This window comes from Apteryx rowi, unplaced genomic scaffold (genome assembly GCF_003343035.1).
Source record: "Apteryx rowi isolate R43461 unplaced genomic scaffold, aptRow1 scaffold_38, whole genome shotgun sequence".
In the NCBI taxonomy this organism is placed as follows: Eukaryota; Metazoa; Chordata; class Aves; order Apterygiformes; family Apterygidae; genus Apteryx; species Apteryx rowi.
This window is the reverse complement of record NW_020450307.1, coordinates 1,826,311-1,839,898: the sequence shown is the minus strand read 5'-3', so window position 1 is coordinate 1,839,898 and position 13,588 is coordinate 1,826,311. Positions and strand designations below refer to the sequence as shown.

Genomic DNA, 13,588 nt, shown 5'->3' with positions numbered 1-13,588 from the left:
GGGGAAGCACAATGCATTCAAGTCTTTCAAGTCAGGCTTTTCCAAGTTGAAAAATCTGCGGAAGTGACTTTTGCCCATATTTTGACCCTGTTACTGGAAATTGTGTACCATTTTCTGGAGGAGAGGAATGGGATTTAGTGATGTATTTTATTTACTGCAACTGTTGGTCAATCTCCGAGTCTATCCTTTAATTTTAACAAACTCTGCCAGAACATTTGATTGGTCCCCTGAGGTGATGTCCTCCTCTGAACATTTCGTCATATCAGCTGTAGGTTGTTCTGTAAAAATTAGGCATTCTTTCTTGTTTTCCTTGTCCCCTGGTAACTTGAATGTATACCTAAATCCTTGTTGAGCAATCCTTTCTGCTGCTGCCACCTAACAGGATAAATGGTACTGATAGTTAAATTGTGCTTTCTGTTGGTGCTGGAACCCTTACCTCAAAAGGTTAATCTTRGTTGCCATTTTAGGCAATCGTATCATCATGGGTAAAAACCATGTCTTCAGATTCAACCATCCAGAACAAGCACGAGCAGAAAGAGAGAAAACGCCATCCGCTGAGACTCCCTCTGAGCCGGTTGACTGGACATTTGCTCAGAGGGAGCTTCTGGAGAAGCAGGGTATCGACATGAAGCAGGAGATGGAGAAAAGGTAACGAATTAACTCCAAATTTTTACTTGAAACAAGATAGAGACAGCTGTAGGTCCATTTGGCTGGTGTCAGTGTAAAACCCAAAGATAATGTCTGTTGGTTTATATGGAAGTTTCTTAAATGAGGCTTCCACAAAAAAGCAAAGCTAGAGTACCTTTCCCTTTCCAACTTACTCCAATGCTGGTTCTGCCAGGTAGTGTCTCTGCTGCCTGTAGTGAGTGTTCAGAAGACTGGCTCATAACTTTACTTACATGTTTCAGTACTCTAGTTCCTTTAAAAATCCCATTTGACCACCTGCCACAGACCCTATAGACCAGATCTTGGGGCAGGATTGTATTGCAAATTCTAGGAAGTTTCAGTTCCTCTTTGGTACTCTATTAGACCTCTCCTATATAACTGAAAATAAATACACTGAATAGATCTAAAGGAGTTCTTATTCCAAATAAACTGAGATTTTTATTTTGGTTGCTGTTTTTTTGGTTGAAGGAGGGCAGAAATTACTGTAACTTTCATATTCATATATTGACAAATAATAGTTAACTTTGAAGTGGGATGAGTTTTATTTTGTCACTTTAATTCAGCTTGCTCTGTATATGGACTAATACCACAAACAGTATGAAAATAATGATCTGTTTGGCTGCTTCTGTTTTTTTGTCCCTCTTCAGATTACAAGAAATGGAGATTTTGTATAAGAAGGAGAAAGAGGAAGCTGATCTCTTGTTGGAGCAGCAAAGGCTGGTATGTGTCCTTATTTCAGATTAACTATACCTTTGGCAAACAGTAATTGCTATCCTTGCTTATCTGAAAGCTTAGGAAACCTGCTTGGGTTGTTTGCACAATGCAGTTCTCCCTTTGCTTTCAATACTTTGTGTCTACAGTGAATATGATCAGTGTGACTCAACTCCTTCATTTTAATTCAGAGATTGCAATTGCCAATGGAGAGGCATTAATCAGTGCTTGTTGGGACAGGTCGGATTTCTTGAATTGAAACTTAAGCTTAAAGAAGGGCATGGCTACGCTCTCTGCCTTTGAAGTTGCTTTTCAGTAGTCTAATCAGCTGGTTTTGGGGGTGTCTGCCTTGGTTTTGTCTTGGAACACCAGAAAATACTAATTTTATGCTGCCAAAGGGACTTCTAGAACATTGATATGCTAGGTTTATTTTCTGAATGATGTCTGAAAATGTTGCTGCATTGTGCATGTTTTAACACTTCTCCCTCCCCCTGCATGGAGTTCCTTGTAAGGGTCTTAATAGCACATGTGCTGATGGTGAGGTTATGTCTAGGGAGCAAGGGGAGTGTTAACCCATTCAGAACAATGGGAGTCCCACCAAATGCCTAAATAGGAAATATAATTTAAGTCTGATATAGGAAGACTTTAGTCCTTTCGCAGTGAATATCTTATGAAGTGCATTACAAATAGAAATGCATGTAGCCTATTCCCTGTGAATCTGAAAAACATGACCAAGCCCAGGAATGAAATCTAGATATAGATAAGGAATCTAGATTCCTTAAGATACCTGAGTCTCCTAATTCTGTTAACTATTTTTTTTTTGGGGGGGGGGGGGCTGGTTTGTTTTTTAGCTAGAGGGCAAATGTAGTTGTGCCTTAATTCCAATAATTATTTCAAACCATTATTTGCTTGTTTGAAGTAGTATGAGTTTGAGACCTCTAAAAACTTTGGATTAGATAGCATGTCTGGATTTAAACCGTAAAGCTCTTCCATCTTTCCCAGAACCAGAACGGAGCAGGGTACTGTGGCTTCAATAGATAGAAGCTATATTGTTTTTCATTTATTCTATATTGTACAGTGCACGTAAAGCCTTCTGCATCTCTAATTATTCTGTCAGAAGGGTTTAATTTCTTGGATGGAGAGGAGCAGTTCCAGAGTTTGAACCAAAGCAAGACTTACTTCAGAAAGGAAGTTAGGATGTGGCTAATGTTATACTTAGTCTCTGCAATTTTATAATTGAAACTTGCATAGTTGAAAGTAGTACTGCAAAAAAAAAAATTAAAAAAAATCAGTGCATGAAAAGAAAAATAGTTAGAGTATTGAGTTAGGATTTGGCTGTGTGTCAAAGGAGGTGCAAGTCATGGAATTCCCTCCCTTAAATTTTGGTGACGGGCATATTAGATAGCTAAACTATTACATGAATTAAACGTGAGAATTGGCTGTCTGGGGATCTGCTTCAAATAAGTCTGTGTTTATAAAAGCCTTGTGAAGGGAGTTTGTTTCCCTGTATACTTAAGATTAAGAAAAGGTTCTTTAAATAGTGGGTTATTCAATATGTGATCGAGTTACTGATTTATATAAGCTTGTTTTATTTTTGTTGATGTTATTTAGTGGGCAAGGGTAGAAGACTCTCCTACACACTTAACCAAGGTAGATTCCTTAAGAACAGCTTTCCTAGTTGTAAGGGGTCGTAATAAATAAGATCACTGGTCTGTTAAGCAGTATCCTGCCTTTGACAATGTTTAGTAAGAATACTGCAAAAGATAGTGAAACTTCATAATGCATCTGGTCGTTTCTGTGCCACTGTTTGAAGAGTCTGGGATGGGCAGGATAAATATCTTCCTAATTCTCAGTAGCAGTTGAATAATGATCTGGAGATCTGGGAATGCATTTCAGCCTATGTGCCTTGAAAGTGTTTACATTGCTGCAATATCCAGATACAGTATCAAGATTCTATAACTTACTGCTATATAAGATAGATGTAGAAATATAAGTATTCTTCTTGTTCTAAATTGGAAAATAATCTTGGCTATAATATGCTGGCTAATGCTGTTTATCATTTTGTTTAGTGCTTGGATGCCAACCAGTTTGGACATTGATTTGTTAGATTTTCTATACAAAAATGATAAACGATAGCTCTTTCCCCTCACAAATTTATAACTAATATGTTTGCATTGCTGGCATTTCTTGAGAATAAAAATAATCATTGTACATCCCTCAAATCGAATACGAAAATGTGTTTATTAGAGCGAAAATTACCTTGTTTTTCTTGGTCATTATGCCTTTGTAATGACCRCTTGGTATTAGAAGGTGGGTACATTTACTAATTGGGTTAGTTAATGTCTGAGTGCATGTAGGACAGTGACCACATAATGTCTCATTATCAGCTTTTTATATACAAGACATGCTTTACCCATAAGTAGTAATACAGTAAATATGTAATCTATATAGTCGTGTGTAACCTGTGACACAATGTTCGAGTAGCTCGTGTTTTGCCTTTCTGGACACAGGCTTGAATGTATAGCTTATACAGCATATGGTGTCTTCCTCCAGGGCATCTTTCATTTCCACTGCAGTATAGAGTATGTTAGATACTATCTCCACAAATTTTGTCGGCCATAAACTCATGAGGAATTTATTCTGTTTCTAATCCAACGTGTTTTGGCCTAAATTAAGAGAAGTTGATTCTCTTGTGCTAATCTTCACTATTAAAAGTACACAAGGTCACAAGAAGCTCAGATAACATGAATCTTATGCTATAGAGCTCGTTGACCATAGAGCAGAACTTTTTTTTTATACACCCTTTCATTGTTCCCAATATAGATTATACTGTACACCCCACTCTTTGTGGTCTCTTACACAAAGTTTTAAATTAGGTTTAGGAACCTTTAGTTCAAAGCCAATGACATGGATTTCTTTTGGTTTTAGAGTAACTGGCTATTGTTGTTCCTGACTTTTTCATGTATTATAATTCTTCCTGTGAAAAATACAAGCATTAGGAGTTCATTAGAGATTGACTTGTGAATTATTGAAGATCTTATGGGTTCTAGTGGATCACATTAATACGTAGAACTTTGTTTGTTAAAGAGATGTCTTAAGTTAATAATCCTTTTTAAAAAGTAGCCTGACTTTAATTTCTGGTTGCAGTAGGCAGTAATGGATATGCTTAACTTCTGGTGGCAGTATACCTGAACAGACACTCCTAGCATATGGAAACCTGACGCACTGCTCAATAAAAGTGTTTTAGCAAAAGATGGAAAACTTTTAATGAAGAAGCAAAACAAGCATAACTCTTAGCAAGTGTATGGAAGCTCCAGGCTCTAGGGTTTGAGAAGACGAGAAATCAAGGATATCAAATAGAGAATTCATATTAAAACAATAAAAAGGTCATTACTGCTACGTTCTTCTGACACTCATTCTTCGGACAGTCAAGACTGTTAATGTTTTTTAAACTAAACAGCAAGGTGGCAAAATGGAGGAAAAAAAAAACTTTGAAACTCTGATTCTGGATATCCCTTTAGCTTGTAGCACATCTTGGAATATGAACCACTGTCTTCACCTGTCATAGTGGCACTTATAGTCCTTTTAACACTGAACCTTTCAGCTGCTTCTGTTTCATTTTTTTCTTATCGTCTAACACTTCTCTGGCTGCTGTTGTAGTGAAGCGGATTCTAAACTTGAGCATCCCTGCAACCATGTGCAACGTTACTAACCAGYGTTAACCTGACTTACTCTGGCTGCTCATGACATCTTCTATGATGGCTGTTGTGTTCACCTACCTGGGGAGGATTTGCTGAAAGAAGCAACAGCAGTAACCAAGGCAAATGTGTGTGGCAGGGATTTGCATGTCTTTGTAGCACGTGAGGTGCGATTTACACTTGTGGGTTTTTTGTTTTTGTTTTTTTTGCTGTTGTTGTTTTGTTTTTGGTTAGGAACTTGGTTTTAGTTGATCTAATTAAAGATCTATATAAAGCTGATCTATTTAAACATTTTGGAAGGGATTGGGAGGGAAGAATTTAGGTTATCTCCTCTTTTGAGTTGACAAGACTTAAATATAATATTAATCTTGGTTTAGTGAAAAGCTTCAATTTTGACAGTCCGTGACTCTCGAAGATACATTTTAATGTCCTAACACTCAGTCTTGAGAGACTTCCTTATCACTTGTTCTGTTTTGATTTTTGATTTAGTTTTCTTTGCCTGCTACTTCTTGTTTAGCTTTTCCATTTCCTTACAATTTTAATTTTGGTTATTTTGGGGCCACTTCTTGATTTTTGTTTTTCCAAAGGATGCAGACTCTGATAGTGGGGATGATTCGGACAAGAGATCGTGTGAGGAGAGTTGGAGACTGATCACTTCCCTGAGAGAGAAGCTGCCCCCCAGCAAGCTCCAAACCATTGTAAAAAAGTGTGGCCTCCCCAGCAGTGGGAAGAAGCGAGAGCCTATTAAAATGTACCAGATACCCCAACGCCGGCGCCTTAGCAAAGACTCCAAGTGGGTTACCATCTCAGACTTAAAGATTCAAGCTGTGAAAGAGATATGCTATGAGGTAGCGCTCAATGACTTCAGGCACACTAGACAGGAGATCGAGGCTTTGGCTATTGTTAAAATGAAAGAGCTTTGTGCCATGTATGGGAAGAAGGATCCAAATGAGCGTGAATCATGGCGAGCTGTTGCCCGTGATGTTTGGGACACAGTGGGAGTTGGAGATGAGAAAATAGAAGATGTTATGGCCAATGGTAAAGGAGTAACTGATGTGGATGACCTTAAGGTGCATATAGACAAACTGGAAGATATTTTGCAAGAAGTGAAGAAGCAGAACAACATGAAGGACGAAGAGATAAAAGTTCTTAGAAATAAGATGCTAAAAATGGAGAAGGTTTTACCTCTGATAGGGTCTCCAGAGAAAGCTCAGTCAAACATAGCTAATGCTAAGTCTCCAAATTCTGCCTGTGTAGTGGATGTGGATAAAAAGCCCACAGATGATTTAAAAAGAAGTGAGAATGATGATCTTGCGAAAGAGGAGCGTGTTTCTCAGTTAATGGCAGGTGATCCAGCTTTCAGACGTGGGCGATTACGGTGGATGAGGCAAGAACAGATTCGATTTAAAAATCTGCAGCAGCAGGAAATAGCAAAACAGCTTCGTCGACAAAATATGCCTCACCGATTTATCCCGCCTGAAAATCGCAAGCCCCGGTTTCCTTTCAAAAGCAACCCCAAACATAGAAACTCATGGAGTCCAGGCACTCATATAATTATCACAGAGGATGAAGTTATTGAGGTTAGAATTCCAAAAGAAGATGATAAGAACAAAGATGAAAACAAAGAAAAAGAAAGTAGAGCTGCTTCTAAAGACCCTCAACAGTTGTGGAGCCTCTATGGCCCCCAGAGGAATCAAGATAATATCCAAATTAACAGGCAGCAGTTAAACACACAGTCACAGCCTAGCAATCAGCAGCAGCCACCACCTCAGTTACGCTGGAGAAGCAATTCTCTCAACAATGGCTCTCAGAAAAGCTTGCGGCGTCAGACGTCTGGCTCATCTGAATCATTGCACTCCTRTAGTGGGCAGCAGAACCCAGACCTGCAGACTTTCCAGCAAAAGCGTCATATCCACCAGCACCGTCAGCCTTACTGCAATCACAACAACGGAGGCAGTGCAGAAGGCAATACAGCTAACTTCCACCCAAAACAGACTGACCGGCTTAACCACTATAACCAGTTTGTGACACCCCCGCGGATGAGGCGCCAATTCTCAGCACCTAATCTCAAAGCGGGCAGGGAAACTACAGTATGATTAGTCGGTCAACGCTAGTTTGGGGGAGGAGGGAAGCAGGGACAATGCTGGCATTTCATTAAGAAAAAGCCAGGACTGGCTTTGCTCATGTCTTGGGTTTTGTTTGGCCAGGTAGAACTTGAGTGATTTGACACACGAACACACGGTACTGGCCCTTGAACCCATTCAGTTTGCATGTGACTTCTGGTGCAGTTTTAACAACCCTGATTGGAAGAACATTCTGAAAGACTGTAAGAACTCTTCATAGACTAGAAGACTTGGAGGGAGGGATGTGGAGGGGAGAAGTTCCTTGCTAGCTCATTTACCATTTTTTTTTTTTGTTTGTTTCTTGGAGGTTTTTTTGTAATGCTGAAAATATTGTCTGGAACTTATAAAGTTTTACCTTCCTCGTGTGTTTTTATGTAGACAATCAAAAGAGGAATTTAGTTTATAGCATTGAATGTTTCTTGTGACCTTTTTCTTAGAAATGAGGAAACTGACCATCTGATGTTAAAATTGATCTGGCTCTTCAGTATGGTGTTTTCCACTCTTAACCCAAGTTTTTTAATAATAATCTATAAACCAAAAGTTGTTGGCTGACAAGATATGTGGCTTTTTGTAGATAGACAGAAATTTAGAAGAGCAGTTGGGTCACACCACAGTCCTACTCCCTGAGTAGAAGATGTCTTTTGCCCTTCAGCCTAAGTTCATACTGGTTTGAAATTGCTGTGACAGTTAAGCCTGCCTGAATGGAATTGTATGTTGGAATATACATACGGCTGGAGCAATGTTATGGAAATAAGTTTTTTCTAGTTCTCATCGTATCTCTAAATATAATAGTTTTTAATTGTTATACAGAGATTATGGAAAGGAACCAGGGTGTAGTGTTTTTTCTTTTCTTTTTTTTTTGGGAGGGGGGGAGGGGGACACTCAATGGTGTAGTTAAAAGCCTCAAAGAGCTAATTCTTTTTATTTTTTCAGCTTTCTCGGGCTATGAGTCTGGGAGATGCTCTTGAAACAGTTATTCTTATGAAGATTTATAGATCACTACTCTGAAATGGTTGGGGTGGAGAAAGGAGAGTTGAACAGTTTAAGATTAATGTGATACCTCATGTTAGTGCCTCTGGTCCTGAATTACACCACTGTTTCAAGGCTTGTTTGACAAAGGAGAAGATCACTTGAGGAGGAAAGATTCATTTTCCTTCTCCTCACTCTCAAAGTGCAAATTACAATTTTTAACTTCTGTTTTAATCTGAAGGTGCCTATTCTTGCAAGTGAATTGCCATAAAACAAATGCTTAAAGTTGTTTCAAACCAATTACAGAAAAACTATTGATTAAAGAATAGCCTTTATAAGTTTGAGAATTTATCTCAATAGGAAAGTCTCAATTTTAATTAAACAATTTCTTCTTTGTTTCTGAGCTTGAATTGAGCTTACTTCTAAAAATCTGTGGACTTAAGTATAAGCCAATCTAAAGCTTTGAGGAAGACCTGTTTTGCTGTTAAATTTAACTTGAATGTTTTTTAAAACCAGCTTGGCTACTACACCAGATTTGGTGAGATAGGTCCACATTGCAGTGCATTTGTACAGTTAAATGACTTGGATATTTGTGCAAAATAGCACTTGATTTACTTGAGGTTGCTTATTTTTGATGAAATACAAGCCCTACTGGTAATTGTTACTTCTGCATGTTTCAGCATAGCTTTAGATGAGTAGAAAGTGCCTTAAGCTTACCTTCCATCTTATTTTTGTTTCCTGTCCTACTTTTTTTTTTTTTCCTTCCTTTCCCAACTGTGCATGGTATAGGTGCTGGTTGCAACTCATAGGTAAGTGGCAGCCAGGCACCATTTTTGTATTGTTTAATCAAGTGTCAACACTGCAGTCTCTGCACATATGTTACTGATAGGATACTGGCCTTCTGATACAGGAGATCCAAAGTAAATCCTCTGACTTTTCCCGAAAGAATCATTCGGTCCCACCATTTGGGCCATTTTTATGGCAGGTTTAATTTGTTTGTCCAAATATGGCTTTGCCACTTGCTTTTGTCTCATACTTTGGTTTACTTGAACGAAGGAAATAAGACATCACCTCAAATTCCTCGAATCTTCAAGGGAAAAAAGCTCTGTGGACAGGCAATACTTTCTTTGAGCTTGAGTCAGCATTGCAAAATGAATTTGGGGCTGAAAATAGTGTTGTGGTGTTACCTTTATTTTAGAATTCTGTTTTAGTAGTGTATTGCACTTTGCTTTGGTGCATGTCAAGGGTAATGAGTTCTCTTTCATATCCTCAGAAAGGCTTGGACCTTTTTAAAAACGCACACTCTGGAATTTCCTCTTGGCTCTGTAAGAATACTTGAGCCAGACAGTCTGCATAGGGGTGGATGGTGAGAGAAGACCAAACCAATCTTCTGGTGTGCCCCCCATGTATTTGTGCAGCATTGTGGTTATCTGTGCAATATCAGTGCATGTTTGAGCATATAGTGATTTTGAAGTCCATGCAACTGTGTCCTGACATGAAAAACTGCTACTTAATGTTTAAATACTATACTGAAAAAAGTTTTTTGCCAACTCCTTTTAGCTTAAAATTCTAAGAAATATCTGTAAATGTCTGGGTGATGATGATGAACAATAAGCTACCACCCATCTCTATTGCGCCACTATTTTAGTGCAGCTCTAGACAAACAACCTGGCTTGTTTTTTGTTTGTTGTTGTATGATTTGACAAAAAAGAACAAGAAATAGTYGATGTCAAAACGGAGACAGAAGCCTTCTTCCTGGCTTTTAAGAGTATGCTACAGAAATGAAACTTTGGAAGAAAACTCCATAAAATTGGCCACTTCAGGAACTGAATATTAATTAAAATACAGTTCCTCATCTGAAAGAGAAACAGGGTGAGAACTTGTGGATCTCCTTTAAGTATTCAGAAATGTGCACACCTCTCATTTTAAATTCTGTATTAATGGGGCTAAAGAACACTAATACAGCTGCTTCCATAGAAGGCTGTGTGAAAAGGCTTTCAGGCTAATGGAAACATAGCATCCATGATGGGARTGCTGTTTCAGTAAACTTAATTGCCATTGCTAAGTGCTGATGTGCTGTGTGCTTTGACAGCTGGCTTGTATCCACCTGTGCTGTAGTGATGACTTGTTAAATATCCTTTAAGACTCACTAGGGACATGTGGATTTGGGGGTGGGGGGGAATGCATGCCACTAAAGCTCCTCTGATTCACTTCAGCATCCTTTCTCAAGCAATCTGAATTTAGTAATCTGTCCAACTAGAGGATGCTATATGTATGAATGTGTTCAGCATAGTTTCAGTATCTCCCTCACTGTTTGTCCTAAGTTTTATATGTTAAAATTTGACTCAGATACTTCCCTTTTGAACCACTTCAAGAGCTGCCAAATGAGAAATCTGTGCTGTGTGCCCATTTGTACTGTAAAGAAGGCAGTGAGCTGCCTTTTAATTAAATGGGATTTTCAGATCTATTGTTAAAAAAAAAAAAAAATCAAGTTTTGGATTGTCTGAAGAGCAAGCATCTGCGTTGTGTAAAGCAGAACTGGTTTGTATTGTAACAAGTGCTCTTTCAATAAACTATGAAACACTCTTGTAAGTGTCAGACTTGTCTTAGTGACATGGAAATGAAACTTGATTGTAGTCTTGTCCTGATTTTGTTTTCTCATGGGTTTGGTATATTCTCGCTGAGTTACCTTTAATGTTTCTTTCTTTAATTGTTCCTCAAGCTGGTTCTTGTATGTCTACCCTTATTGTTCTGCTGTAAAGTTATGTGAAAAGCAGCCTACACAGATTGGCTTTTACAGTTATGGAGTTGGGGGGGAAAAAAAAGTTATTCATAGCTCAAGGGGGTATGCAGAAATCAGCCACATACACTACAGTACCTTTTTAGACATCATCTAGGTCCAAATAATAACTTAAGCTGTTATGGTACAGTGTTTGGTTTAGTCTGAATGTACTTTTTTTTTTTGTTTTCAAAAAGTCCATGATTAGCATGGCCCTAGCTATTTCCATGCCCCTGGGCAAAACCGACATTGCATTCCCTTCCTCCATGTTCATGCAGCTAACGATCCCAGCAAGCCTGAAGCTGTGCAACAGTGTGCTGTGGCTGCCGGGGCGTCTGGGGCCTGGACCTTCAAGATGGCTTCCAGATGCACTTTGCTCTTTTCTAGCAGTTGAGGCACCTTTATGTTTATCATGTTACTAACAATTATGTGTGTATAATCACTAATCAGGTCTGGAAATGCTGCTCTGGGGAGCTGTCCAGTCTGTCAGAGTAAACCGCCCCTTCTTAGTACAGTGCAGCCAGTGCCCCTTCTGTATGAACCAACCAGAAATTCATCCTCTGAGCAACAGTACCAATTATTTTTCAATACTACTGTAGTATCAAGTGCCAGGAGGCAATCTTAGGGTCCTGCTTTTTCTGCCTGACTAAATGGTACCTATTTCTTTTTTGGCTATGGGAGAATAAACTTGAATTCTTCTACTTAGTTTTAGAAGTAGTGGATGGTTTGGTAGTATGGAGATAATAGAAAAAACGTCTACTTATATTCAGTGTCTTTAGGTATTTAGATATGTAGAAAATATATTTACTTGGCTCACAAGTCTGAAAATACAGAAAGACCACCACAAGAAAAAGTCTTTATGTCTTTAAATGAATGTAACAGACCTGTTCTTTTCACGTTAGCAAGTAAAATTTTAGGGTGGAACACTCCTGATTTTTGACCCTTCCTTACTGCAGCCTTTCAGTTTCTCCAAATGAATCTGATCAAAGATCCTACTTAAACACTACTTTAAATGCTTCCTCCTTGAAACTTTTCTCCAACATATTCTTTATTCCTGGAATGTAGTCACTCAAAATACAGCCTCAGATTATCTCTTGCAGACTGCAGGAAAACAAATTCTTTGCCCTTCCTTGAAAGTAAGATAAGCTTGTTTCTGTCACTTCAGATCTAAACTCTTATCTTGGTTTCAAATGTAATAGTATTAGCTACATGTATGGAAAAAAAAAAAAAGAAAGTTTGTGCCTTTACGTTAAAGAATTTTTAAGAACGCTTTGGGCATTCTGGAACTATTGATGAGTCTGAAACCTCCTTATCAAATTATGTAATAATTTTGTGGTGAATCATTAAAAATTTCAGGAGGAATATCCAGAGAAAAGACWTAGGTTCTCTCTGTGGTTCTTTTGCTGCTAGGCTAAGATTTAGGAAACATATACCACATACAGAAGAATGTCCTCATACACTGTTAGTGTGCAGCCATCTCGGAGGGAATGGAGCAGAAACAGCTGAAGAAGGAGCATTTTAGCCAAATAAAATTTCAAAAGGAAAATAAAAAAAAATTAATGCTGCCTTTATACAAAGGCATTGTATCTTCAATATTTGGGTCTTCTCTTTTTTAAATATCATGGGACCTGTAAAGATCTTAACTTACTGGAAGTTCTGCACTTTCAGCATATTGTTGTTCTAAGAGCACAGCTGCTGATGTTTTAATGCCACCTCCAGGAAATCTTATTTCAATACTTAAAGGAACATACTTCAGAATTACCTCCTTTCCAAATACTGTCCCAAGGTCCTTCTGCCTGAACCTGTGTTAGAATTTGATCTGATCACATTGTGACTCTATCAGGTCTTGTACTTGTAAGGAAACAAAGGAGCAGGAGAGTTTAGGTGGGATGCTTGAATAGAATGGGAGGACTGTGTAAAGCTTTCCTCTGTGACTGTTAGATATAAGATTGTCTGCAAGAAATGAATTGGAGAATAATTTGAGGATTTGGGGACTGTGGAAGAAGAGATAAGGTTGGAATGCAACATGAGTGACTTCAGGAATTCTCTTAAAGAGCTCTAACACTTTTAGTGAATTGCTGGTGCATATCTGCCTCTCTATTCCTGTATAAAAATCCTGAGACGCCAATTTAATTTATGGCTTATACATACTAAAGGATTATCTTTAAAAACTAAAGTACAGTAGGTTCTGGGATCTGGAGCGCTGTGACTGTGTCTGTTCTAAATATAGCTGCAAAGAATAGTAACTAGAGCAAAAAAAACAAAATGGGGGGAAGCATTTGTTTTACCAGCAAACAATAAAGAGTTATTAGCTTGTAGGGGCATTTATTTCAAGGAGCGATTATGCTGAACAGGAAGAAAATGATCTTACAGTGGAGTGTGCTGCCCAAGAGTTACGGCACTGCTTCTGCACAGAATTCTTTGCGTGCTTTACAGGGCAGATTGGARTTGTTCACATGGGCAAGCTTCTGCAGAAATTGCTTTCTTCCCCCAGGGCTAAGATCTGTGCTTCTCCCTTTCCAATTTATGGGTATGTCCAAACACTTTCCCTGATGAGCTCTGTCAAGTAGTAGCTCCTGAAAAATGGGATCTAAACATTTCCTGCAAGATGAATCTGAATCTTTGACTGTGACTTTTCATGT

At 38.5% G+C, this 13,588-nt stretch overlaps 1 protein-coding gene across 9 annotated transcripts in view; it reads left to right on the top strand.

Moving 5' to 3' along the window:
* Positions 1–13,588, top strand: part of KIF1B (kinesin family member 1B) — a 98,406-nt gene that overhangs the window by 46,917 nt on the left and 37,901 nt on the right. For 8 of the 9 annotated variants that reach the window (XM_026073970.1, XM_026073972.1, XM_026073969.1 and 5 more), the window contains 2 exons: positions 468–648; positions 1,314–1,386. In XM_026073970.1, coding sequence (XP_025929755.1) covers positions 468–648; positions 1,314–1,386 — 254 coding nt within the window. Of the gene's footprint in view, positions 1–467; positions 649–1,313; positions 1,387–5,662; positions 10,655–13,588 lie in introns of those variants that run through there. The other variant, XM_026073975.1, reaches the window with a different exon arrangement.